A 23970-nucleotide genomic window follows, 5' to 3' on the forward strand; every position below is an offset into this window, starting at 1 on the left:
GTATTAAGCTTCGAATCATGTGGCATTCAACGCCATGGTGTTTATAGTAATAAAAGTGAAAATTGAAGTGAACAATCGAAATGCTCCAAATATAGCTGAATTCTCGCACAGCTATGGTGCTTGTCGATGGTTCAGCCACAACGACTTGATTCTGAACGACATTGCCCTCAGAAAAGTTTCCAACCGTGGACTGATTTTCTCATCAGATTCGGATTGATCAACTTGTAAACATTCTGGGGGTATTAATTAAGGCTTCAGAGTTCACTTCGCAATAATGAAAATCCACAGATTATGAAACAAAATGCTACAAAGTCTTTAAGAGGCAATGATTCTTCTGAAACCCTACACACATAATTGGTGATCAATGACAACTGATAAGCTATGAGCGTATCAATCTAAACCAACTTCGAGTACATCCCAAACTGGAAGAAGATGCAGATACTGATATACAAAGATATACACATATATAGCTATTATATCCCGGTTTGAAACTCGTAGGCCAGTACTTCACTTCCTCCCACCCACCATACCTTGGCCGGCAGTCCCAGACAAGCTAGACGATGTGTTGCTGTTTGTCATCTTAAACTTTCCATCTGCATTGCCAAACACATTCAGATCTTCAAATAATCGGTATGAGGGAACAAAGGGCTTTTGTCCTGCTGCAGGGGCAGGGCTCCTAGGACCAGGGATCACTGGGAAGCCTCCATTGTTATCTGACCCATTGATTCCCCTCGCAGGAAACGAACTAAAATGCTGCAGAGGTCTAGCTCCTTGCGCCGGCATATAAGATGTGGTTGCATTGGCCCGAGGAGTTGAAAATGTATTATTCGCGGACAAATGGTTTTGGTTGTTAGAATAACCAGGTGTAGCTGCCCATGGTGGAGGGGGGTAGCCAGACGAATATTGAGGTTGAAATTGTGACTGGAATTGAGGCTGTGTTTGAGGTTGAAATTGTGACTGGAATTGAGGCTGTGTTTGAGGTTGTAATTGTGGCCGGAACTGTTGTTGGAGTTGGGGTTGAGGTTGTGCCCACGGAACAACATAGCTGTTTTGGGACGCCATCCCAAGATTTCCAGGATAAGGTTGTGAAGGATAGGGATTCCCTTGTACACTGGCGGAAACAGGTACCTGATGCATGTTGCCATTAGATGGAGCAGCCTGAGGGTTAGATGCTGGGGCATGAGGGGTGGTGTCAGGGGAGGCAGCTGTTGTTGATAAAGTGATACTTAATAGGTCAATCATGTCCTGCTCTTTTGTAGTCTTAACTTGTGCTGGTGGATCAGGCAGAGCTAATGCGTTGCTCGGGACAGATGTAGCTGTTGAGGAAGATGGATTTATTGTGCTGCTGGTGCTCACCAGCGCTAAACCATCATCACTGCCACTAGATGTGTTTTGAGGAGGTATTGCGCGTGGTTTAATATGCCTGCATCCATAAAACAAGTGCAACACCTATGAATGAAAATTTTCACCAAATTATGAGCTTAAGCCAGATACTGGGTATACCAAAAATGCTTTTATGCAGCATCCAATGGTAATGCCAGTTATTCATAAATCACAAACTGGTAATTAATTAAAATGGGCCAGGAGATGAAACTGCACCCCACTGGGCAGTTGTGGAAAGCGCTGGCATAAGAAATGCATTTTTGTGACCTATGAATAAGAAAATAGAAAACAGAGAAAGATGGCCAGTCATACGCAACCTTCGAGCTAGCTGTGCAAATTCATCTTCCTCTTCTTCGTCTTCATAAATCTGGACCCTTGTCATGGTACCAACTGGTGCAGACGGATTAGTATTAGGTTTTGGACTAGAGTCACTTGTGCTGGAGTCTTTTACTTCAGTCTGCTTGGAACTGGACACAGACTTTTCAGTTGGCTGGGGACTGACATTTGTAGCTTGAGTTGGCACAGGCAAACCAGAAACAATGGCATCATGTTTTGCAAGCAAACTTTGCAGACCATCATTTAAATCGAGACCTCGAGCAAGAAGTTCTTCATCTCTGCACGTTACCAAAAAAGGTAATGTTAAATATTTACCACCCGTGCGCTTGCCCACATACGCACTTCTACATAAAAAATATATAGGAGTATGACAGCACATGAAACGTAACACTTGAGTGAGTAATCATCTTCATCATATGAAGAACACACAAAACCACTGGGTTCTGCCAAAAGGATGTTTCCAGGAGACTAACCCAGTTGTAGTTAGCATCTGCATCAGTTTTTTCTGGTTGGCACGACACCGGTTGACAAGATCGACTATCACCTCATCTTTTATGGCCTACAAACACAGAAATGATAGGTAAATATCTTAACCATCAGTTGCGAGGAAAAAAGTTGAAAATATTAATTGCTCCTCATACCATACGGTCACTAGGGTTCACAGCTTGCAGCATGTCACTTAAAAGGTCCATAACATTCCTCATAGAATCCAGGCTTGACAAACTAAGATTATTAAAAGGAAAATAAAAAATCAGACTGAGGAATGAACAAAAGATAGATGTTTTAAAGCAATCCTAAACAAGAGCTCTAAGAAATGAAGAACTGGAGAAACAGTAGAAACCAGTAGGGAATCGACAAGAGAGTCCAACTCTCACCTTAAATTCTCCATTTCTGTAGCCATCGTTTCATCAAGCCTTCTTGAGGAATTGCTAGGCATTCCATATCCTGCTTGAGCATGTCTCAATGTTGTCTGTGTAACTGGCGGTGTAAAAATTGCAGGTGCTTCTAATGAATGCTTGGGAAATTCTACTCCAGAACGCTGTCATTCATGCAGTGCATGGTTATTAAATAACATCTCTTCGGCTAGTCAAATACAGAAGAATTTTCATTTTTTAAATTACCATGCTCTTTCAGACATAACAGAAATAACTGCAGAAAGAGGGGGAGCATCCATCAAAGACATCTCTGAGATTGCACTTAAGAGGTTCTAATACATTGGGGTACTGCACTACATATGTCTCTGATTATATTCACTATCTTGATTTTGTATTGCCCCTTAATTGTCAATGTCAAACTTGGAAGCACATTATCATTAAACATAAAAAGCTGAACCAGATAGCTAAACTTATACCCTTAGTTCTTCGCATGCCCAGTAGTACTGAGGATGTTTTCCTCCAGGTCCACCAAATGCCTCTTGCCAACAGTCCAGCAATATTAAGATTTTTTCCCTTACCTGCATATCTGCCTGATATTCCATCCATATATACGTTTTAAAGTGAGATGGAAGGGAAAAACTGAACGGGAATGAAAAACTAAAACGACGGATTAGAGTCAAATAGTCAGAGTAATGAAAAGAATATGCTCATCACTTAGGAAATGAAGGTTCAGCGACCAATAATGCTGAACAAAGAGAAGAGGCTTTGATGTATCCCACATACAAACAGTACCAACCAAAAAAAAAAAAGATGCAGTACAAAAGTCATGCATAGAACAAATGTCAAAAAAGCATGACTAGAGTACATTAGGACATTTGCAAACACATGTCATCAAGCTCATTTGTGTTTAAATTCACAACACCCAAATTTATCTAAGACGTAGGGAGGCTTTGAAAACCACTATGAACAGGCCACTTGAACCTAATCATACTAATACCAAACACACACACCCTAAATAAAAGTACTTGCAACACTATACAGAATCACACACTCAAAGAAACTGTACAGGTCAGAAGTCCAAGGTTTAAAAGAATCAGCAGGTCAACAAATTTCATCAAAGAACGCCATCATGAAAGGAAGTGTGAATGAAACAGAGTCCTTAGAACCATTTAAAGCCCATCTGTCTTGCTAATAGATATTCTAGAAACGTTTCAGACTTCCAGTACACTATATTTGAATACATGACCTGGTCTCCATAGAGTCAAGCTATCTATCATTGATGAAAAGAAATGAAAAAACAGCTCCAGAGACAGATGAAAATAAAACTAACCTAAACACTAAGCTTTAAAAAAATTGAAACAGAACCAAAATGGGTTTATAGCTCACAATACTCTGCCAGACAACTACATCTTCAAGACTTACCTTCTTTCTGACAATTTTGACCATCTCGCCTAGTATATTTCTCTCTGCAATTTGAACATGGACATAATCACCACAGTTCTTCACCATTGTCTCCAAAAGCTACGAAAGTATAGCACACAATTAACCGAAAGTAAAGAAACGTTTCCAGATCTGACATTTAAATATAAAAAAAGCATGCAGATGGTTCAAATTGGAAGGTGAAGAAGATAAAAGGATTTCAGTAAAAGTTACCGTCAAGGCTAGAAATTGAACTTTGGAGCTCTTATGCTGCAAACGTCTCTTTACTGCTTTTACGACATCTTTTGCCTGCCTGATAAATTTAACACGTCCACATCAATGAACAATCACAAACAAATTTTTTTAGAAGAAAAATAAAAGGACAGCGCAAAACACACTATAACTGTTATACAACAAAATACCACATAACACAGCTCTTAAGAACAGAAAGAAAAATTAATACATAAATCTGCCTACGTTTCAGGTACCAAAAGGGGAAAAAATCCAGAAACAGAGGAGGAAATTAGAACAGGGCAAAGTGTTAATTTTATCTTTCCACCAGAAATCTACATATCTATAGAAATATTCTCGTTTTGAAAGAGTGTTGTCCGCTACTTCTAAATCCTCATCTGTTTCTGGAATTAATTAATCAATCCAAAAAATTGACATACTCGAGATATTTCAATCCAATACATACTCCAGAAATTTCAAATTGTATAAAGAAGCCATATAAAATAATTCAACAATAATATATGTATATCATTAGAAAAGCATTTACTTCATTCACTCTTCTCTCTCTCGGGCATACACACATATGCATACATACAAATCCCAGCGAAAAACAAAAGGAGAAAAAAAAACACAACAACTGATACTGGTATTAGGCAGATAATATCAAGCTGATAATTGTCAAAAGCAAATAAATTTCCAATCAATCAGAAACCCTAAGCTGACGGAAAATCAAAAGTCAACTCAAAAAACCAAAACAAAAAGAAAAAAACAAAACCAAGATAAAGCAAAAAGCTTTGAAGCACATATATTACCAATGATGAGAATTGACGGAATCACAGATATCTATGTTCATAGTCCAATCAGGGCTTATCAGAAGATCGCTCGTCGCCTTGTCGACAGCCACAGTCGCTGAAGACGACGACGATGACGACGACGCTACTATCATCTTTCTCTCTCTTTCTCTCTCTCTCTCTCTCTCTCTCTCTCTCTCTCTCTCTCTAAGACTTTCTGGTGCAGCAGAAACTTCCCCTCGGTCTAAAAATGAAACAGAATCGCAACTAAAAAGATAACCCACAACAACTCACTTTCCCGGAAAATTCCCCGCCATGCTTTTCTTGTTTGGATAGGTGGAAATTTCGAAACCCTAAGAAGCTTTTGGAAAATTTGCAGTCTTTTACAGGAAAGAAATTGGATTTTGGATTTTTCTTTTCTTCTTTTATCTCTTTGCTTTACCAAAATGCTTTCATTTCAATTTCCTCTTCGCTCTTCCTTTATATTTCCTTCTTCAATCTCTCTCTCTCTCTACGCCTATCCTAAGCTGTCGCCAAGTTTAGTATTCTTTTCCCGAACTAGTTGAATTTCAACAGCTCACGCGCCACGTGGATAAAACGCGCGAAGAGCTTCCGCCTAACCGCATAACTCTTGATACGGTCACTATACTGTATTTGTGTACACGTCAGACCATGGGAAAATGTCTTTTTACTTTTCTTTTTTGGTAATTTTTATATTTTAATTTTGGTCACATTATTTTATAGTATATTTATTCTTATGAGTTATCCTAAATTCTAGCAAAGGTGAGGTTGGGGTGGTCACTTAGCCAGTGGTGGTGATAATAAGCATAGAAAAATCATAATGGAAATTGAAGAATGGGGACTTTTGTGGATAAGAAAGCAGAGTATTATATGTCTCGATCGGGGCCGGCCTTGTCTCTCTTCTCTGTGTTCCACTTTTCATGGATATAAACCAAGCTTTCCACCAAGAGTTATTTGTATTTCTTCTTCAATTACTTTTTTTTTTATTATTAAGATTTCTTCTTCAATTACTTTAATTCTTCATTTTGATACCATAAAAATATTATTTTGAGATTTAGTTTTACTTTTTATTAATTCAAGAGTTGTGTATATTTTCAAATAAGGTAGCGTAATTTGTGCCTTTTCAATTCGCTTTCATGCTCCGTGTCAACGTGCATATATTATGTGTACTTTTTCTCTATGTGGTTTTTTTTGGGCACTTCTACACTTCTCACTGCACAAGTGTAGGAGTGTATAAGGGTAAAACGTGAATAGCTCCATTCTAAAATTAGTGTAAGTATTGGGATAAGATGTCGTAAATATGAGCTGTTTTATCCTAACAACATCCACATGTAATTTTTATGAAATGATTATTTGATTAATTATATGGCAATAATCTAACCTAGAGACTTTTTCTTGCCTACAAGAACCTCCTAGCTAGGCGGGTGTTGCTGCTCCTTTTAGTTTTCTTTGGTAGTTTTTAGAACTTTAGAAGTAGTTTCATATATGAATAGAATTAAAATTAAAACTAGATATGCTTTCTTCTGTGGAGGCACAAATCAAATTAAAACTAGTAGTTTATTAGAGTTTAACCTTCAAGTTTGTTTTTTGGGTCAATAACTCAAGTGAAGTATAAGACATACTACGGAATCAAAAAAGAGAAAATTTTCGTACTACAAGAGCCTGAGGTTATTCTTCTTTTATTTTGGATTATTATGTCATTAGATCCTTTTGTTTAATTTATATTTCCACCTAGTGGAGATCATTTTTTAACCCAAATAAAAAAATTATAAAAACCTTGAGATCGCCATCCCTTTTAAAATTTTGCAGGTGGATTTTCCTTAGCTATGTTTGCTTCTATGCATAAAAACAAAGCAACGCAAGGGACCCACTAGTAGTATAGTGTTTTGGAATAATTGCTCTTCCAGGAAAGGTCGTAGGTTCAAGTTTTAGCATCCGTATAATGTATGTGAGTTTAATATACTATCGCCCCTCTCAATATAAAAAATCCTAAAATAAACACACACAACAACAAATACTCATACGATCCTATTAAGGATAATATTAAAGAGATCATAATGGGATGATGGTTATGTTTCTGTAGACCTTTGACTTCAGCAATGTGATAATTAAAGACCATATAATAAAATCTGTCACACCTCATCCATGTCTAATCCACAACCATTTCAAATGATTAAATTTAAATCATCCACGCCTAAAAGAAGCACACTAGGAACATTTGATAGCATGCCCAAATTGCATGAGAGAGGAGTGGAATTAAACTTTCCTCGTGACCCTTTTCATTAGGTTAAAGGGATCCAATTTTTATTGACCCCAAAAGAAAAAAAGGGATCCAATTTTTAATGCAAAGTGGTCGGTAAGAGCTAAAAGGGAATAGAGGGCAGTATACTTTCACAGGCCAAAGCAAATTGTAAAAGAAAAACATTCCATGGATGTTTGTCTGTCAATAATGCCCAGCTAAATTTAATATAGAATTCCAACAGAACTGCATGCTGGTCAAAGCTGCTTCTTCTTCTTCTTTTTAATTTTTTTAAATGTATTTATTTAATTTAATTTTGATAGGCCCGTGAGTGCTGGTTTGGTAGCTCCAAACCGTGAGTGCTAGACATGAAAATAATGATGAAGCCATGTTTGATGTTTGTCCAAATTTATGTTATATACAATCAGCCTCCAATTACTGCACAACCACAAGATCTTCAAAACCATATGATTTTCCTCGATATATCCTCTCAATCTTGACGTTGACCACCCACATTTATACCAGACAATTTGGTTGACTGGTCTTCCCATCTCTTTCGGCTTACAAGTCTCTCAATTGTGGAGTGCGACCACATGCACCACTCATTGTTAATCAACGCAGTTAAGCACAATAATTAACCCCCTCGAATTGGCTGCTTTTTCTTCTTTTCTCTTTTTTATATATAAATATCTTGGTTTCCGGTAGGTTTTGAATAATATGGGTTCGAATAAATATTGGATAGTATGAAATGCCTAAACAAGAATTCTTGAACATCGAACAACCAGAACTATTACTCACTACAACAACAAAAATTTCATTGATGAAAAATATAAATCAAAATTCTATAACTGATCATATAATATGATAATTGATATATTGTCATATCAATTGATGTCGTTGATTATAGATACGTAAATTTCTATAATTTCTTTGTGAATTTAACTTTATTTGTGTCACAAACTACATTATACATGTAATAACTCAGTTGCTTGGACAATTGCTTGGACAATTGCTTGGACAATTGCTTGAATTTTAGATCCAATTCAACTAGAGTTAACACATCCCTTTCATTTACCCTTGTCCAATAGTTTCCTTCCAATGTTTTCCAAAGAAAGAAAAACAACAGCTCATCATTTCCATCCAACAAAATAACAACAGCAGCCCATAATTTCCTTCCAAGAAAATAACAACATCACATCATCACGTAAATTATGAGATAACTTCCAACTTTGGACCATAGCGTTTTGTCAAACATATAATTAATATAAAAAGGAGAAAAGAGCCAAACCTATTTACATAGAATTTTTAGAACAAGAATTCATCAATTCTCATGTCTTAGTAGTCAACGATGACTCTGAAAGAAACATTACATTCCACGTACATATGATTATGACGTGGCCTTATCTATAAATACAACAAGGAAACCTTATTATTAACATAAATCAAGGGCTTGGTCACACATTAATCTCTCTTAATTATCATAATGATGATGCTAATACAAAGTGTACTGTTTCCTAACTCTGTTCCCATCATCAGCCGTCGGTACTGTAGCCCCACCATCCTGTTGTTGATATTAGAATTGTAAGAAAAGGCATGGCTCACCTTCACTGTAGGCAACCTTGTAGTCACTTACATCGATGTCAATATCATCTTCAGAGTGGAACAAAAACACTCTCACTCCACCGGGCGTCGACTCTTAATTGACCCCGCTGGAAATCCCATTCTCACTCTACCTCGATGTAAGGTTTGTTAATTAATTAAGAACTGTCGTTTATGAGATTTGAATTAACATCCGCGTTTCATGCGATAGTCTTGTTGATTTGTTTATATGTGCATATATACGTAGTTCATGAGTTTCAACGATAGATGGCAAGTGTTTAGGGGTGATAGCAAAGAATCAAGGGATTTGATTTTTAGTGCTAAGCGATCTTCAGGGTTCCAATTGAAGACCACATTGCATGTTTTCCTAGCAAATAACACCACTGAGAATGCACCTGACTTCAAAATCAAAGGAAGTTGGCTCCAACGATCTATGCTGGGAACTCTTCTACCATCATTGCCCAAGTTAAGATCGATATATTTCCTTAATTCGTTGATAAACTACTTGTTATAGTGATTTCATTTGTTTACTTCTTTTCTTTATAGAAAAATATAATGACTCAGAATGTTGTAGGAAATATTGCAGATGCATAAGAAGCAGACTGCTAACTTGTTTGCCAAGGATACTTTCATAGTGACAATTTCTCCTGGCATTGATTATGCAGTCATAGTTGCGCTTATTGTGATTCTTGATGCAATTAACCTTGATAATGGCGATTAATATAAAGGATTGAGTTGATCAAGTCCAATCAATTCGATCTATTATGTTTGTGCATGCCCTTTGCCTTTGTGATTAATCTTGCCCCGGGCCATCCTTTTTTTTTTGCTCTTGTTTTAAAAAAAAATCCCTTTCAATGCTAATAACTTGAGTTCTAGCACTCAAAGTATTGTATCCGATTTCCTCTTCTTCCAATATCGGATCGCTTAAATTGATAAATTGCAAAGTAAAACATGCCCCGATTGAAATTAAATATACTAAAATGTAAAAGTTTTTCATAGTTTAAGTTACACAACAAGGTCTTGATTGGTTTGAATGACACAAGTGTAATTAAGGAAATCATTTTATTCAATTCATATGATGAAAATTCAAGTAGCAGCTAACTTATTACAAATGAATTATGATCAGCTTCGCTAATCTTCCCCCTTTCGATCCTGATTAATCTCATGAAGAATCACCACAACAGCAACTATAAATCCGAAATCAACCTGAGGGTACACTGTCACTGAAAACGCATCTTGTCCTAACACACGATTTTTAACACCAACTTGCTTATGCATCTGTAACATATAAATATATATATCACCACTCATTCATTTCTATCATTTACCTTAAAAAAATAGAAAAGAAATCAATGGAAGGAATTTAACTATATGATTAATCTTACTTGTGCAATGATGGTGTTCTCTTTAGTATATATGGTGCATGATCTTTCCTTAAAACTGCCTTTGACCTTGAAATCATGGGTGTCTTCTTTTGTGTTAGAAGCCAAGAACACATCCAATTCAGTCTTCAATTGAATAACCCCCGACTTCTTGGCACTAAAAAGTAGATCTTTGCTGTCCGAGCTATCTCCTTTATATACTTGCCATCTCCTATGTGCTGTCAATATCTAATGCTCAAAATTTAAGAAAAAAACATAACAATTTAGAACAAGCAGTATTATTAATTGGCACATAAAAATTACAATGTGATTTAATTTGGGAGTTTTACTAAAATACCCAAAATGGGGGCTGAAATTATAAAAATACTCAACACCCAAAACACTTTATAAACATACCCAAAACTCATCATTACACACACTCAAAACCCATTTATAAACATACCCAAAACCCATCATTACACACATACCCAAAACCTATTTTGGGTATGTTTCTATGTTTAAATAGTGCTTGAGTATTTTTATAAATACATATCTAGGATTGGGTATTTTTATAAATATCTATTTAATTTTTGTATGTACCTTTTGTCGAAATGTGACGATAGGAGCACCGGCGCTGTCAACCAACACACGACGATCATGAAGGCTGAGAACAGAACCTTTAATGTTGAACATGACGTTGCCATTAACGTCGGAGATGGAGAATGAGCCCTCCTTAATGGTCATGAGCTTCTCGCTAATGACTAGATCCACAGGGTAGGATGATAGGAACTGTGAGTTGACCACGACCACGGGGTTCGACAGAGGCGGAGCGCTTGGTCCAGCTGAAGGCACAGGCACCGCAAAGGACATCGTATTCGATTGTATTGTCACACACTAGCTGAGGGCACAAGAGAGGCATATCAAAGATCGAAATTGGCTCGCAGTTGCAGAATTTATTGAGTTCCTTGACTTGTTCAAAGTTGAATGGTTCTGATTAAATCTTGAGGTTGTAAATTTTAACTCACACTTACAAATTACAATCATATAGCTTCTTATTTTTAGTCTTTTGTAATTCTAGTCCAAATAACCCCCACCTATAAATATTTATTAAAAACGTATTCTACTAAGGTAGAGTTCTATTGTTAGGGTCTTATCTAAGGCCCTTAGATAAAACACTATCTCTTAATCGTTTGATCAAATTAGTTAGTTTGATCAAACGGTTAAGAAATAAGACCTCATGTAAAAGTTGCTTACATTGAAATTAAAAGACGACAAGAAGACTGTGAACTAACAAAAGAATATTTGTTGGTGGCCGGAACTTGTAACGGGCTCATATGCCTCCATGATCAGCGCATTACCACATTAATTTGGAACCCGTGTATTTAAAAGTTTTTGTTTTTGCCTCTGCCTCTTGTTACCTGGGCATATGCATTTGGCTATGATTCGCGTACCGACGACTATAAGGTTTTGAGAATTGTAAAGCATGTCTGCTATGAACATGAAGTTGAGATTTCGTCCTTGGCCAGGGGATCCTGGAAGATTCTTAGTGTTGCTTTGCTGGTGTTCTTGCAAACTTCCTGCCTGGAGGGCCTACCAATGATAATAAACTTGTTTTTGTTAATGGTGCTCTGCATTGGATGCGGCAGTCTGTTATACATGAGGACGATAAGCTCATCGTGTCTAGGGGTGGGCATGGTTCGATTTGGGCCGATTTTTGGCTCAAATTGAAACCGAAACCGGTACTATTTATCCAATTCAGTTTGGTCCAATTTTAACAAAAAAATTATAAAACTGTCCGATTCAGGTTGAACCAATTTCGGTCTGGTTTTGGTTTGGTTCGGTTTTGAACCTGATTATTATTATTATTATTTCAAATGATTTTAAAAAAACAAATTTCAATTGAAATTTTATTTTATTGGCTTGAAAATTAACAATTATCCAATTTCATACAAAAAGAAATATTGAGGCTAGAAAGAGAGATGTTTTGAAATTGAATTTGGGTAAATATTAGTTATGATATTAAAAATATAGCATTGAATATGAATAAATATTAAAATTATATAATTTTTAATTTGGCATGTTCAGTTCGGCCCGGTTAGATTCAGTTTTTTGAATTAGGTTTGACTTTTTGGTCAACATGGTTTTTTTGAGGTCCGGTTTAGTTCGGTTAATCGGTTCTTTGTTTCCGATACCCACCCCTCATTGTGTCATTTGATTTGTCCGCTGAATTATTTGGCAAGATCCTGTTGCTCAAAGCAGCTTTGCGGAGACGCAAAAGAAGGGGTGTGGGAACAGATTTTTGCTTTGTTTCAAGATAGGGAGATGCTTTCTTTGAGCAACATGAAAAGCGGCGGTCCAATGGAAGTGTTTATGTTTCTTGTTTTCACTTGCGGGTGATGAAAGAGTATGGTGTTGCAGAATCATGGGCTAAATTATTCACTATACGCCCGCAATAAATTGTGGTAAGGCCGCTTGATTGTGAAGGAATGTTGGCGAAGAAGCCGGTAGGCTTTAGAAAGGGTGGTGAAGTTGTGTTGAGGATGTTGTTGGGTGATCAAAAGTTGGAATAGATGGCACAGTAGCCAGTACCGGTTTATGGATTCTTTTATGGACAATGCTTGGCTCCTGATATATCAGGAGCCATTCCTCCTCAATAGCTAACGTGGCTTCTTTACAAAACAACACGTGTTGTTTTTTTTTTTTTTTTTCAACTCCTTTAACCCAAGTCTTTTGCTGGGTTTTTTTAAACTTGGGTCAAGTTAAAGGAGAAAGAGACGAAAACAGGGGGGGGTGACTTGCAGGTTTTTTTCTTTTTTTGAAAAAAAAAAGATTTTTCATGGTTGTTGAAGAAAGGAGGAGGAGAGGGAGAGGGAGAAGGAGGAGAAAACTTACATGCTAAATAAAGGTGAAACCAAAAAATTTTGCCGTTCTAGCCACACCAAGTCAAGCAAAAATGGGGAAAAAAAAAGGCCAGAGACACCATACTAAGCCAGCAAAAATGGATTAATTGCAAAACAACACACCCACCGTTTTGTTCTTTTTCTCCACCATAAAACCAGTCTTCCCTCTCTTCTCTCCAATTCTGTACATTTCAAACCTTGCCAAAACCCTAGATTTTTTAATGGATTCTCAATTTTTGCTCACTCTTTCTCTTTGTTTCCTTTGCATTTTCCCTCATCTCTCCTATTCCAGAAGAGGAGAGAAGAGAGAGTTGGGGGAGGAGAGAAGAGAGAAGAGAGAGAGACGGGGAGATGAGAGAAGAGAGTTGGGGGATGAGAGGAGAGTGGGTGAGAAGAGAGAGAGAGAGAGTCAGTGAAACAAATTAAAAAAAAGTAAAAAAAAAGTAACATGTGTCACTTTTTAAAGAGGCCACATCATTGTTGAGGAGGTATGGCTGCTGATATATCAGGAGCCAAGCATTGTCCTTCTTTTATTAACCATGTGTGTGGTATGGTTTTGTTTGGAAATTATATGTCTACGGTATGGTAATATGCAGTTGACAGTGACACTACATGACTAGAATTCAATAGTTTAATTAAAAACAATAACATGCAACGTTATATAAATAGGGGTGGACATCTCATCTAAATTATTCGCGTACCGACCGTACCATATTGATTGTTTGATTTAGTTTGGTTAAATAATTATTTTTTAATTTTAATTATTCCAATTCGATATGTACCGAAATGTTTGGTTTGGTCAACGGAAACAATATTCTTAACCCGATGGAAACCCGTATCGATCCAATATTTATAACTATTTTATTACAAAACAAGAAATCAAAGGTAAATACAATCAGGATTTTGTATCACTCCTTTATCACTTATGTATCACTTCTTTATCACCATTGTATCACTACTTTATCACTATTGTATCACTCTTTTATCACCCATGTACTGTAGCACTTTTTGGTCAGAGAGGAATTTAAGAACTTCCTATGTTTTCCAGTTACTACCTTTGTCCCTTTTTTTACCTGTAACTTTCAAACCGTTGATCCAAATTTTATATTCTTTATATGGTTGGATTCAGCATGAAACACTAAAGAACCCAGCGCTGAACAAATGTCAAAACCATTTACATAAATGTAGAGAATTCAGTAAAAAGAACACTCAAAGGTTCAAACAACAAACACAAGTGGCTCCCAGTACATCTTGAGTACATATTGAATGATATAGTGACTAAGTTATTTGATTTCATACTTGGATGAATTAGACTATTGAATTTTTATATTTTACAAGGATAATTTGGTGTATTTGTTCAAGAACTTATGTTATGTGAAAGTATTATAAATTGTATTTTTATAGTATGTTTTTATTACGGTACCACCGGCGTACCGAACAAATATGAACCAAATATTAGGTTAACTGATCTGAAGTCTTTGATTTGGTTAATGGAAGAGAAAATAGTCTATCGAAGTCTTTGGTTTGGTTAACGGAAGAGCTTTCTACCATTTTGAACCGATCCGTGCCCAAGCCTAATATAAACAATGTTTTATGGAGCAATATTTTGTAATGGGAAAGTATCTTAATTATTCCAGTGTTGAAAAAGAGATCACATTTTTCATTAACTGTTCGACTTGAATCCATGCCTGGAAGTCAAATTGTGTGTTAAGAACACATGGGTAGAATTTAAACTGGCTTGTAACGGAAGGGTGCCCATAAGCCCTTAAACCACTTTATGATATGCTATTTTTCAAATGTGGGATCAATGACTCGATATCATCTTAATTAAGCTTGGAGGTCGCCTGGGCCTAGTTGCGTGGTGCCAGGCTCTGATACCAAATGTTAAGAACCCATCGATAGAACTTGCCCCTATCTAACCAAAAAAAAAAAAAAAAAAAAAAAATTGCCCCTAAAAATTGGCTTGTAAAGGAAGGATGCCTATGAGCTCTCAAACCACTATGGGCTCGTTGGGTACGTCGGACTGTACTGTCTAATTTCTGCGGATTGTATTAATCTGTTATGGAGAGTACTGACTATTTATCCATAATATTATAAGGTGTTTGGTGTTGTTCCGGATAAATAGTCTGACTAAGTTATACTATGTTTGGTGTTGCTCCGGATAACATCGGATTAGACTATTTTTTTAAAAACAATTCCTTGATAATTTAAGTGGAAATTGAAATTGAAATGACACAATTTTTTTTGGGTAAGATTCATATGACAAGATTTGTTTTTCAATTTTTTTGGTAATAAACAAGTCCATCTTTGGGAATTCTTATTGAGTTGCACACCTGGAGAAGATGAAATATGTAAAGAAAAAAAAAGCAAGAAAAACTCAGTAGCATGTATTGAGTTGGATACACAGTCGCATGATGATAATTTGATTATTTGATTATTGAGTTGGATACATAGTCGCATATATTTTCCAATACATCAAGAAAAAAAAAATGTCAAAACGAAAAATTCATAACCTAATTTCCACAAAAATTTAAAAAAAGAGAAAATATGTAAAGAAAGAAGATGAAGACAGAAGAAGAGAGAAGAAGCATATTGGAGAGAGAGAGAGAGAGAGAGAGAGAGAGAGAGAGAGAGAGATGGATACTTGGAGAAGAGTGAAGAGAATAACCCTGGAGAAGATAGCAGAGAAGAAGATGAAAATAGCGTCATCGGAATTTTCACATGAACGTGGGTGTTTTTTTCCCTAAAATTAAGCATGTATTATCCAAGGACGTATCTACACTTGGGCCAGAGTGGCCTTCAGCCCAGTCCTGATTTAGTAAATAAGCTTAAAGGTGCAGGCTAACTTAGCAATTTTAGAAACCAGCCTACCCCTCTACTCTATGCATAAGCCAGTCTATCACTCTATATAAAAAGAAGGCTACCCACTTAGCCATCTTTAACTCGACACACAAGGAGTGGATAAGGAATCCACTAAGCCCAAAAAAAACCGACGAAAATAATAGAACAAAAGCCTCCAACCATCTGACCAAAAAAAAAAAAAAAAAAACAAGCTTCCCTCCAGGAAGCAAGCCAAGCCAAACAAAAAAAAAAAGCCTAAAAGCCTAAAAGCACGAAAGAACCAAAGAAGAAGTGACTCTCTTCCTCTCCAAAATTGTATTGACATATCTTCAGTGGGTTCTTCAATCTTAGTAAGTTTCTCTCTTTATTTTTATTTTATTTTCAATTTTAATTGTTATTGTTAAGTTTTTATGATTTAGGGTTGGTTTGTTAAATTTTGAGTCGTGCTACTAGCGTGATAGGAAATTGTTTCTGAAAAATTGTAAGTTGCGCTACACACGAGTGATGGGAAAAAAGTCTCCCCCACTCACAGCACGGATGCCAATTGCTTTCAGAAAAAAAAATTAGTCCATCCTAGTAAAATTCCTGGATCCACCTTTGGTATTATCTAAACCGGGGTGTGTGGAATATTAAAAGTCCAATCCGTTTAAAATAGTCAGGTAATTAAATAATATAAGTTGACACCAAATACCTGACATGAACTATTTACTCATATCCAGATTCTAATACAATGTACCAAACGAGCTCTCTATGATATGTTCTTTTTCCAATATGGGATCTTGAGTCCTAACACTGTGTTAGCTGGATAGGACAAAATACGTGTTGTGCTCATAATGTTTTTTTCTCGTTCAAAAAAGTAGGTTTTTATTTTTACCCTAACGAAGGCGGGAATGAAGAATCCCCAATTTTAATATTGCATGAAGAGGGATGTGAGAAAAATGCTTAACGGAGATAAAGATGGGCATATAATACTTAAGTCGGTCGAAACATCGGTATATAATCTCCTCAATCCCAAATCCCTACTTTTGTTGAGTTCCTGAATGAACCAGGTTTCCCGGTTTATCTCTTTCTTCCTTTTTTTGGCTTGGTTTATCTCAATCCCAAATTGTCAAAAGAATGATGAGAGATAAAAGGGAACAAACATTCTAAACCCAGTTAAAGTAGAGAACGGATCTCTTCCAAACATTGTTACCTAGTTAAACTCAAATAGCATTGTTAGTGAACAAAATTCCTGAAGTACCACAGATTTATATTTTATATTTTTTTAGTATTTATTTATTGCTATATTTCCTTTGTTGAATCGGATTTGTAGAAGGGTCGGCGGAAACGTTTATATATTCTCCCCAATCCCATATTAAATTAGAGCAAAAAGAAAACTTGTATTAGAGAGATTGTTAATCCGATCAATGGAAACAATCTCAGTGGGCAAGGTTCCTGAAGCAACCAGACCAAAAAAAAGAATTAGATGCAAGGAAGCAATGACCAGGCCAAAAAAAAGAATTAGATGCACCGAAGCAATGACCAGGCCAAAAAAAAGAATTAGATGGACGGAAGCAGTGCCATTGGACAACAGAGTTAACGTTCCTGAAGATATCATCCACGACATCCTGCTGTTGTTGCCCATCAGATCTCTACTCACATGCACCGCAGTGTGCAAATCATGGAGGTCTCTAATCCAAAGCTCTGCCTTCATCCACACCCGCCTCAACCGCACGATTCAATCCAACAAGCAAAATGAGGATGCTCAGCTCCTACTGATTAACTATTACAGCAACAGAGAAAAAGCACTTATTTTCTCACTGCATTGGGATAATAGCTCTTCTTTCAGTGAGTATTCCAAGCTTATAAATCCATTCGTAGCTGATTACAATCAAATTAAAGGAGGTCCTAGAAAGAAATATTGCTACAAAGAGGTGGTCGGAACGTGTAACGGACTCGTATGCCTGAATGATTATGACACTGCCCCATTAATTTGGAACCCTTGTATTAGGAAGTTTGTGATTTTGCCTCCGCCTAGTGTTAACTTAATGGACGTTAAGGTTAAATGCCACCCAAATTACTATAAATCGGTTTATGCATTTGGATACGATTCACTTACGAACGACTATAAGGTTTTGAGATGTGTTGGTTGTTATCACGGCTTTAGGCGTGCAGTTGAGATTTGGTCCTTATCCAGCGCCTCCTGGAAGAGGCTTAGTGATGATATTGTTCCTGCAAAATTCTCGCTTGGAGAATTTACTCAAAGGCACGCTGCTTTTCTTAATGGTGTTCTACATTGGATTCACAGGGAGGAGGAAATCTGTTTCATTGTGTCATTTGATTTGTCCACTGAATTATTTGGCAAGATCCTCATGCCCGAAGCAGCTGTGAGGAGTAAGAAGTCGTACGCCACCCATGGCGTATACGTGAGAAAAGAGGTTTCCGATCTTTCAAGATACCGGGACTCGCTTGCTTTTTTTGAGTTTCGTCAGAAAGATATGAAATGTGTTCGTGTTCACATGTGGGTGATGAAAGAGTATGGTGTTGCAGGATCCTGGGCTAAATTATTCACTATATCCCCGCAAGAGGTTGTGATCAGGGCGCTTGGTTTCAGAAAGAGTGGCCAAGTAGTGCTCGAGTTGCATCCGTTTGGGCGTGGTGGACAATTTTGTTGTCGGTCGATGGACCCTAACACCAAACAATTTGAGGATTTTCGAGTAGAAGGGAGCTGCACCAAGTCCTACCTCTTCATGGATTCTTTTGTAGAGAGCATTGTTTTACTTGATCGACCCAATGCTATTTCATACTAGAACAGGTTGGGTTGGTTCCAACTAGCATTATTTGGGCTTTATTCCTCCAAATATCCCGCCCCCTGAAAATTATCTGCGTTTATGGTTGGCTTTTCTTTTTTACTGTCGTTTCCTTTGCACTAATTATCTACGTTCAGGATTGGTTTATTTATTTATTTATTAGTTCTTTTCTTTGGAACTTATGTCTATTTGAAACAAGGCTTATTTGTTGAAATGCTCAATCTGGTTGCCCCATTATGTTAGTTTTCAGATGAAAACCGTTAAATCAGTTTACATGGTGCGGGTTTTTTTGATAAATTTAACTAATCAAAATTCAAATTAAATATAAAAAATGCTTTGAATTATTTAAAATAGGTAAAAAAAAATTATGATTAAAAATATCCCTTTTTCTTCCCCCTCAATCGTTAGCCCTCACCACTTTTTCCCTCATCTCAATCAACCCACCCCCAACCAACCCCATCAAACCCAACCCACCATCTGTCTCTCTCCTCTCAATTCTCTCTCTTTCTTTGGCACCCACCGAAGGAGATCTAGACTGCCACAAAGGTGAAATCTGAAGTCAATTTAGTGATTTTGTTTGTAAATTTTGAGCTGGTTGAGATGCGGGAGAAGGTGGTGGGGACTGACGATTACGAAGAAAAAAAAACATAGGAGACATTTTTATCTTTGTTTTTTTTAATACATATTTTAAATAATTTCAAGCATTTTTATATTTAATTTGAATTTTTTAATTTTTAATAGTTAAATTTACCAAAATACCCATGTCACTTCAGCTTATTTAATGATTTTTATATGAAACCTTGGTCATGGGATAGGGCAACCTTGGTCACGGAATGGAAGTTCAAGGGGAAAATTGAGTCATTTGAAATGCTAGGGCAAACTAAGATTATTTGGAAACCACAAAGGGCATTTCAACAAATAAGCCTTGAAAGAAAGAGTGCATGCTTCAATTTTAAGTATGCCCAACGTAACTTTCTATTACTATTTCTACCGTAAATTTTCTCTAATAATGGTTTGTTTATGTTATTATGTTAACTCGCAATTGTACGGGCCAATTAGTAGTATAGCAAGACAAGTACGAAGTCGTATCCACGAGGACTGAGAAGTTAAACTTAGTTATGTACTTAGATTAGCGAATTCAAGAAAGTAGGAAGTTAAGTCTAAAACAAAATTTCAATCGAGAGTGATTGTGATTGTCAAACAAATGAAGCCAAATGAAATTGCAAATAAAAGCAAAGTAAGCAATTCCAACAAAGGGTGGTTTTGTTGGAGACTAGGGCATTCGATTCACTATAACAATTCAATTCCACGTTATAAGGATTCAAGTGACAAGTCTAATTTAGATTCAAAGATTGATTCTAGCTAAAGTATGACTAAGCCATGGTGTCTGGTCCTAACCTTGTATTCCTAATTCCCTAATTTGATCATCTGTTGTCTAACCTAAAATTAAGCATTAGAAATCCATTAAGCATAAAAGAATGTTTTAAACAACCATGCATGTATCCTTTTTTTGAATGTCCATACATACTCTTCCTATTCATAGTACAATTCGAATTAAAGTATGTGTCTCCTCTTAATTCCAACCAAGATACACAAATTTGAATGGCAACTAGGCATTCCGATTAGCATATTAGCAAGTAGGCATAATCAATAAGAATATGAATCATGAATCAAAATTGAAACTTGAAATTTATAAATTCAGAATATTCATATTAGGTTACATCGAAGCCTTAGTTATGAATTTAGCCACTCAAAATGGGAAAGACACTTATACAGAAATGAGAAAACATAATGAATGCAATAAGAGTGTGGGGGCTTTTCGTTCCGGCAGCTACAGATGGGCTGGGCTGCCGTAAGGAGCAAATGGGTGAAATTACCCCCCTGTGTCTGAGTTTAAGAATACTTTGAAAGGGTAGTGGAGCCTTAGGAAGCATGTAATAACCCGGTTCTTAAATAATATTTAATTATAAATTAATTCGAGAGAAAAGACAATTTTACCCCAGGAATAAATTAGTAGAGAAAAAGTTGACTTCTTGGTCTGGGAAGAATTTGAGAATTTCGATTGCACCGTTGCGTTGAGCACGACGAAACTAGTCTGTAGACACGTAGTGGGCTCAATTCCGAGTCGTATTGAAGAAAATGTGATTAAAAATGGGTTAGGGGTAAAAAGATAATTTTGCAAGCCAGACTTTTTAAAAAAAAAACTGTTTTCTCTTCTCTCTCCTCCCATCTCTCTCCCCGCGTTTCTCTCCTCCCTCCCTCGACTCTGTCACGAACCAATCACCACCCAGCCACCCACCTCCGGATCGGCCAGGAATCAAGTCGGCATCGCACCGCAGCCAACTCCGACCTTCCTCCCGCCTCTGCCAATGCCACAGCCACCTGAAACCTACAGTTTGGCCGGAAAATCTCTCCGAAATTCAAACCTCTGAGTCTCTCTCCTTCGGCCGTCAAATTTTTCAAGTGAGGTATGGATTTCAAGCTATTTTCCATGGTCTAACTGATGGTTGGGTAGGATTTGAGAGATTTTGAAGTTTGGCAGGTTAATTTCAAAATTTAATTTGGCCAGTTTTTGGATCTTAATTCCGGCCACTTTTTGGGGTAGATCCAAGAACAAAAGTGGTTCCAAATGGGGTGTTTTACCGAGGACAGGAGTTTGGGCAGGCGGTTTGGAGTTTTCCGGCCACCGAAAATTTACTCACGGCACCCAGGTGCTACCGGTGCGTGGGCCAGGCCTTGAGCAAGTAGTTGGCTCCAGAACGATCCTCGTGTCCTCACGAGTGTGTAGGAATTCGCGGATCTCAATTCGGACAACGTTTGAACCCCGAACAGATCCCGCCTATTGCGCAATTTCTGGGTTCAATACGTTTAAACCGTTGGATCGTAGTCAATCTCAGATATGTTGATCTAGGTAATTCCAGGTCCATGTAGAATTTGACAGATCGTGAATCGGAGTCCTAAATACTCCGTAAAGGTCAGCCCTAGGCCTAGGGCTAGGGTTATAGGAAACAATCCGACCGTCTAATCTTACGATCGTGAGCAATCCGACCGTTCGATCGAGACCAAAATTTTGGGATGTGTGTCCTAGGCACAGAGGAACCTCTAAGAGCTTTCGGATCAGAATTTGTAGGTCGTGGACCCCACGAGGTTCTAGGTTGACTTTTAGGGACTTTATCGCTTCTTGAGTCCCGAGTCACATTCTAACTTTAGAAAAGCGTTTGTGGGCGTGGGAATGACCTCTAAGTTAGTGAACGTACTTCTAGAAACTCCAGGCCAGGGTTTCATATAAAATAATGATGATGAGCTCTATTGTTTGTGTATGAGTTTTTGGGAAGTTCATCTACGTGCGAGTGTTCATAGGTTTAATTATGGCATTAAATTCCTGAAGATACATGATCTCGGGATGAGCATGCGTAATTGGAAGCATATTATACTATGCGAGGGTATATCTAAGGGTTATTTCAGTGTTTGAGGATTATGCATAATTGGAGCTGAGGAAATCTCTAAGAGTAAGAGAATCTATTTATCAGTTCATTTATCAACCTATTTATTTATTCATATGGTTGATTGTGTTGTTAAGATTATAAATATAATATGGGAAGGGGTTGTTAATCAGAGTCCGAAGGGACTAACAGACTAGTTAAATATTTAAATGTACATCTATATTGAGTCCATACACTCAGCAGCAGAAAATAAATTTGTGGAATAGAAGGCAAAGTTTGAGTTAAATCTCTGATTATGACTTTCAAACCCACCAGAGGAGTACCCCCAGTGGCTTGAAATCATATGTCATTTAAGACATGCCCCACGAGTTCGGGGACACCCTGGAATGTGCGGTGCAAGGAATGCAGCTCGGGTGACTTGGTGTCTCCAGAACTTGCGAGGAATGTGGCTCGGTTAACCTTGTGTTTCCGAGGCTTGCGAGGATGGAATTGATGGAATACGGATGGGGGTACGTTCGGGTGGCGAGTTTTCTAAACTAAAGAATATTTCCCAAATTGCCATAAATATTTAAGTATATATGTATTTCTAATTGAGTTTTATGTAAGTTTTGAAGGAAAGGTTAATAATGTTTTCAGCAATATTTATTTTATTTCTCTTTATCTTTATTTTCAACATATACAATTATATATATATATATATATATATATATATATATATATATATATATTAATCTAAGCCGGTAATACGCAAATAGTTCTATGAAACTAGAAGGGGTTCAGTAAGTAGGTTTGTGTTAATATAAATAATTTACGCAATTCATTTCCGTTAATGATCTTAAACTAGTATTTAATAGTTTATGATTTTTTTAGCACATTTTACTAAGCTTAAACATTTTATTTGTATGCTGCTGAGTTGAGAATGCCTAAGGAATATAGCAAATCAGAATTGTAGAACGTTATCATGTGGCATGGCAGCAGAGTTTTACGCTGATTGGAAATTCGTTTATTATTTAAATACTTCCAATAAATTTATATTTTCTTAATACCACCTTAGGTACCCAAACATGTTTTATGTTGCCTTCTGTTAAGTCAGTATGATTGACTGTTGCCCCACGAGTCTTGGGGATACCCGGACCGTGCGGAGCGAAGAATGCGGTTCAGTCGGACTAAATGTCTCATGATTCAACGAGGATTGCAGCTCGAGTCGACCATGAGTCACCGAGGCTTGCAAGGACGTGGCACATATGGTGATACAAGGTATTGACAGAATAGTGTTGGACTTGTCAAATTGTTTGAAAGATGGAGTGTTTATATAAATGTAAATATGCAGGTCTGTTTTTTATTTAAGGATAACTGATGAATGCTATCGAGTATATTATTAATATAAGACTGGGATTGTTTAATATCATATTGAACTATAACAAATAATAAGGATTTATACACATAAGAAAAAGGGCTAGAAGAACTACGTGTGGCTTGATCTCTTAATAGGGGTACGTAGACAACCTAGAGTTCTAGGTGCAGCCACGAGGTCTAGAGCTTGAGAAGTTGCTCAGCTAAGTTATTTGAAATCTATTATTGTTCCGATGTTGTTCTAAGAATTTGAATTGAAATTATTGGACGGAATATCATATATGAATTGTTGAGGCCCGAGGCCTAAGTGAGTTGATGTTTGATTCGTTTTGGGATATAATTCAACGCATGCTGGCAGTTGGGATTTATATATGTACTTGTTTACAGGT

General features: G+C 37.0%; 3 protein-coding genes and 1 pseudogene across 4 annotated transcripts; 2 read left to right on the forward strand and 2 right to left on the reverse strand.

Annotated features, from left to right (window-relative positions):
• Nucleotides 1–265: 265 nt before the first annotated feature.
• Nucleotides 266–5553, reverse strand: LOC110768388 (TOM1-like protein 6). 2 transcript variants are annotated; one of them, XM_021972116.2, is made up of 9 exons: nucleotides 5057–5552; nucleotides 4248–4326; nucleotides 4017–4115; nucleotides 3071–3184; nucleotides 2595–2758; nucleotides 2361–2442; nucleotides 2193–2278; nucleotides 1701–1997; nucleotides 266–1423 (listed from the first exon to the last, which is right to left on the reverse strand). In XM_021972116.2, the coding sequence occupies exons 1-9, from the start codon at nucleotides 5188–5190 to the stop codon at nucleotides 508–510; spliced, it is 1971 nt and encodes a 656-aa protein (XP_021827808.1). In that variant the 5' UTR covers nucleotides 5191–5552; the 3' UTR covers nucleotides 266–507. The 2 variants fall into 2 exon arrangements, with proteins under 2 accessions (XP_021827808.1, XP_088111552.1); XM_088255426.1 differs by lacking the exon at nucleotides 3071–3184 and having other exon boundaries at nucleotides 5057–5553.
• Nucleotides 5554–8778: 3225 nt separating this feature from the next.
• LOC110768404 (protein LURP-one-related 15-like) lies at nucleotides 8779–9615 on the forward strand (annotated as a pseudogene).
• A 397-nt stretch (nucleotides 9616–10012) lies between these two features.
• LOC110768410 (protein LURP-one-related 15-like) lies at nucleotides 10013–11292 on the reverse strand. The gene is made up of 3 exons (XM_021972141.2): nucleotides 10856–11292; nucleotides 10280–10504; nucleotides 10013–10172 (listed from the first exon to the last, which is right to left on the reverse strand). The coding sequence occupies exons 1-3, from the start codon at nucleotides 11123–11125 to the stop codon at nucleotides 10026–10028; spliced, it is 642 nt and encodes a 213-aa protein (XP_021827833.1). The 5' UTR covers nucleotides 11126–11292; the 3' UTR covers nucleotides 10013–10025.
• Nucleotides 11293–17513: 6221 nt separating this feature from the next.
• LOC110768403 (F-box protein CPR1-like) lies at nucleotides 17514–18785 on the forward strand. The gene has a single exon (XM_021972135.1). The coding sequence runs from the start codon at nucleotides 17514–17516 to the stop codon at nucleotides 18783–18785; it is 1272 nt and encodes a 423-aa protein (XP_021827827.1).
• The last annotated feature ends 5185 nt before the right edge of the window (nucleotides 18786–23970 follow it).

The sequence above is a fragment of the Prunus avium genome, chromosome 6 (assembly GCF_965620075.1).
Source record: "Prunus avium chromosome 6, drPruAviu1.hap1.1, whole genome shotgun sequence".
Classification (NCBI taxonomy): Eukaryota; Viridiplantae; Streptophyta; class Magnoliopsida; order Rosales; family Rosaceae; genus Prunus; species Prunus avium.

What these genes read in the sequence shown, in the direction of transcription:
- LOC110768410 (XM_021972141.2), bottom strand. Translation starts at nt 11,125, where the DNA reads ATGTCCTTTGCGGTGCCTGTGCCTTCAGCTGGACCAAGCGCTCCGCCT. An exon ending in TCGTCACATTTCGACAAAAG is followed by an intron (nt 10,505 to 10,855) that starts GTACATACAAAA and finishes TTTGAGCATTAG; the next exon opens with ATATTGACAGCACATAGGAG. An exon ending in AGAACACCATCATTGCACAA is followed by an intron (nt 10,173 to 10,279) that starts GTAAGATTAATC and finishes TATATGTTACAG; the next exon opens with ATGCATAAGCAAGTTGGTGT.
- LOC110768403 (XM_021972135.1), top strand. Translation starts at nt 17,514, where the DNA reads ATGACCAGGCCAAAAAAAAGAATTAGATGGACGGAAGCAGTGCCATTG.
- LOC110768388 (XM_021972116.2), bottom strand. Translation starts at nt 5,190, where the DNA reads ATGATAGTAGCGTCGTCGTCATCGTCGTCGTCTTCAGCGACTGTGGCT. An exon ending in TCAAAATTGTCAGAAAGAAG is followed by an intron (nt 3,185 to 4,016) that starts GTAAGTCTTGAA and finishes ATGGAATATCAG; the next exon opens with GCAGATATGCAGGTAAGGGA. An exon ending in ACAGAAATGGAGAATTTAAG is followed by an intron (nt 2,443 to 2,594) that starts GTGAGAGTTGGA and finishes TAATAATCTTAG; the next exon opens with TTTGTCAAGCCTGGATTCTA.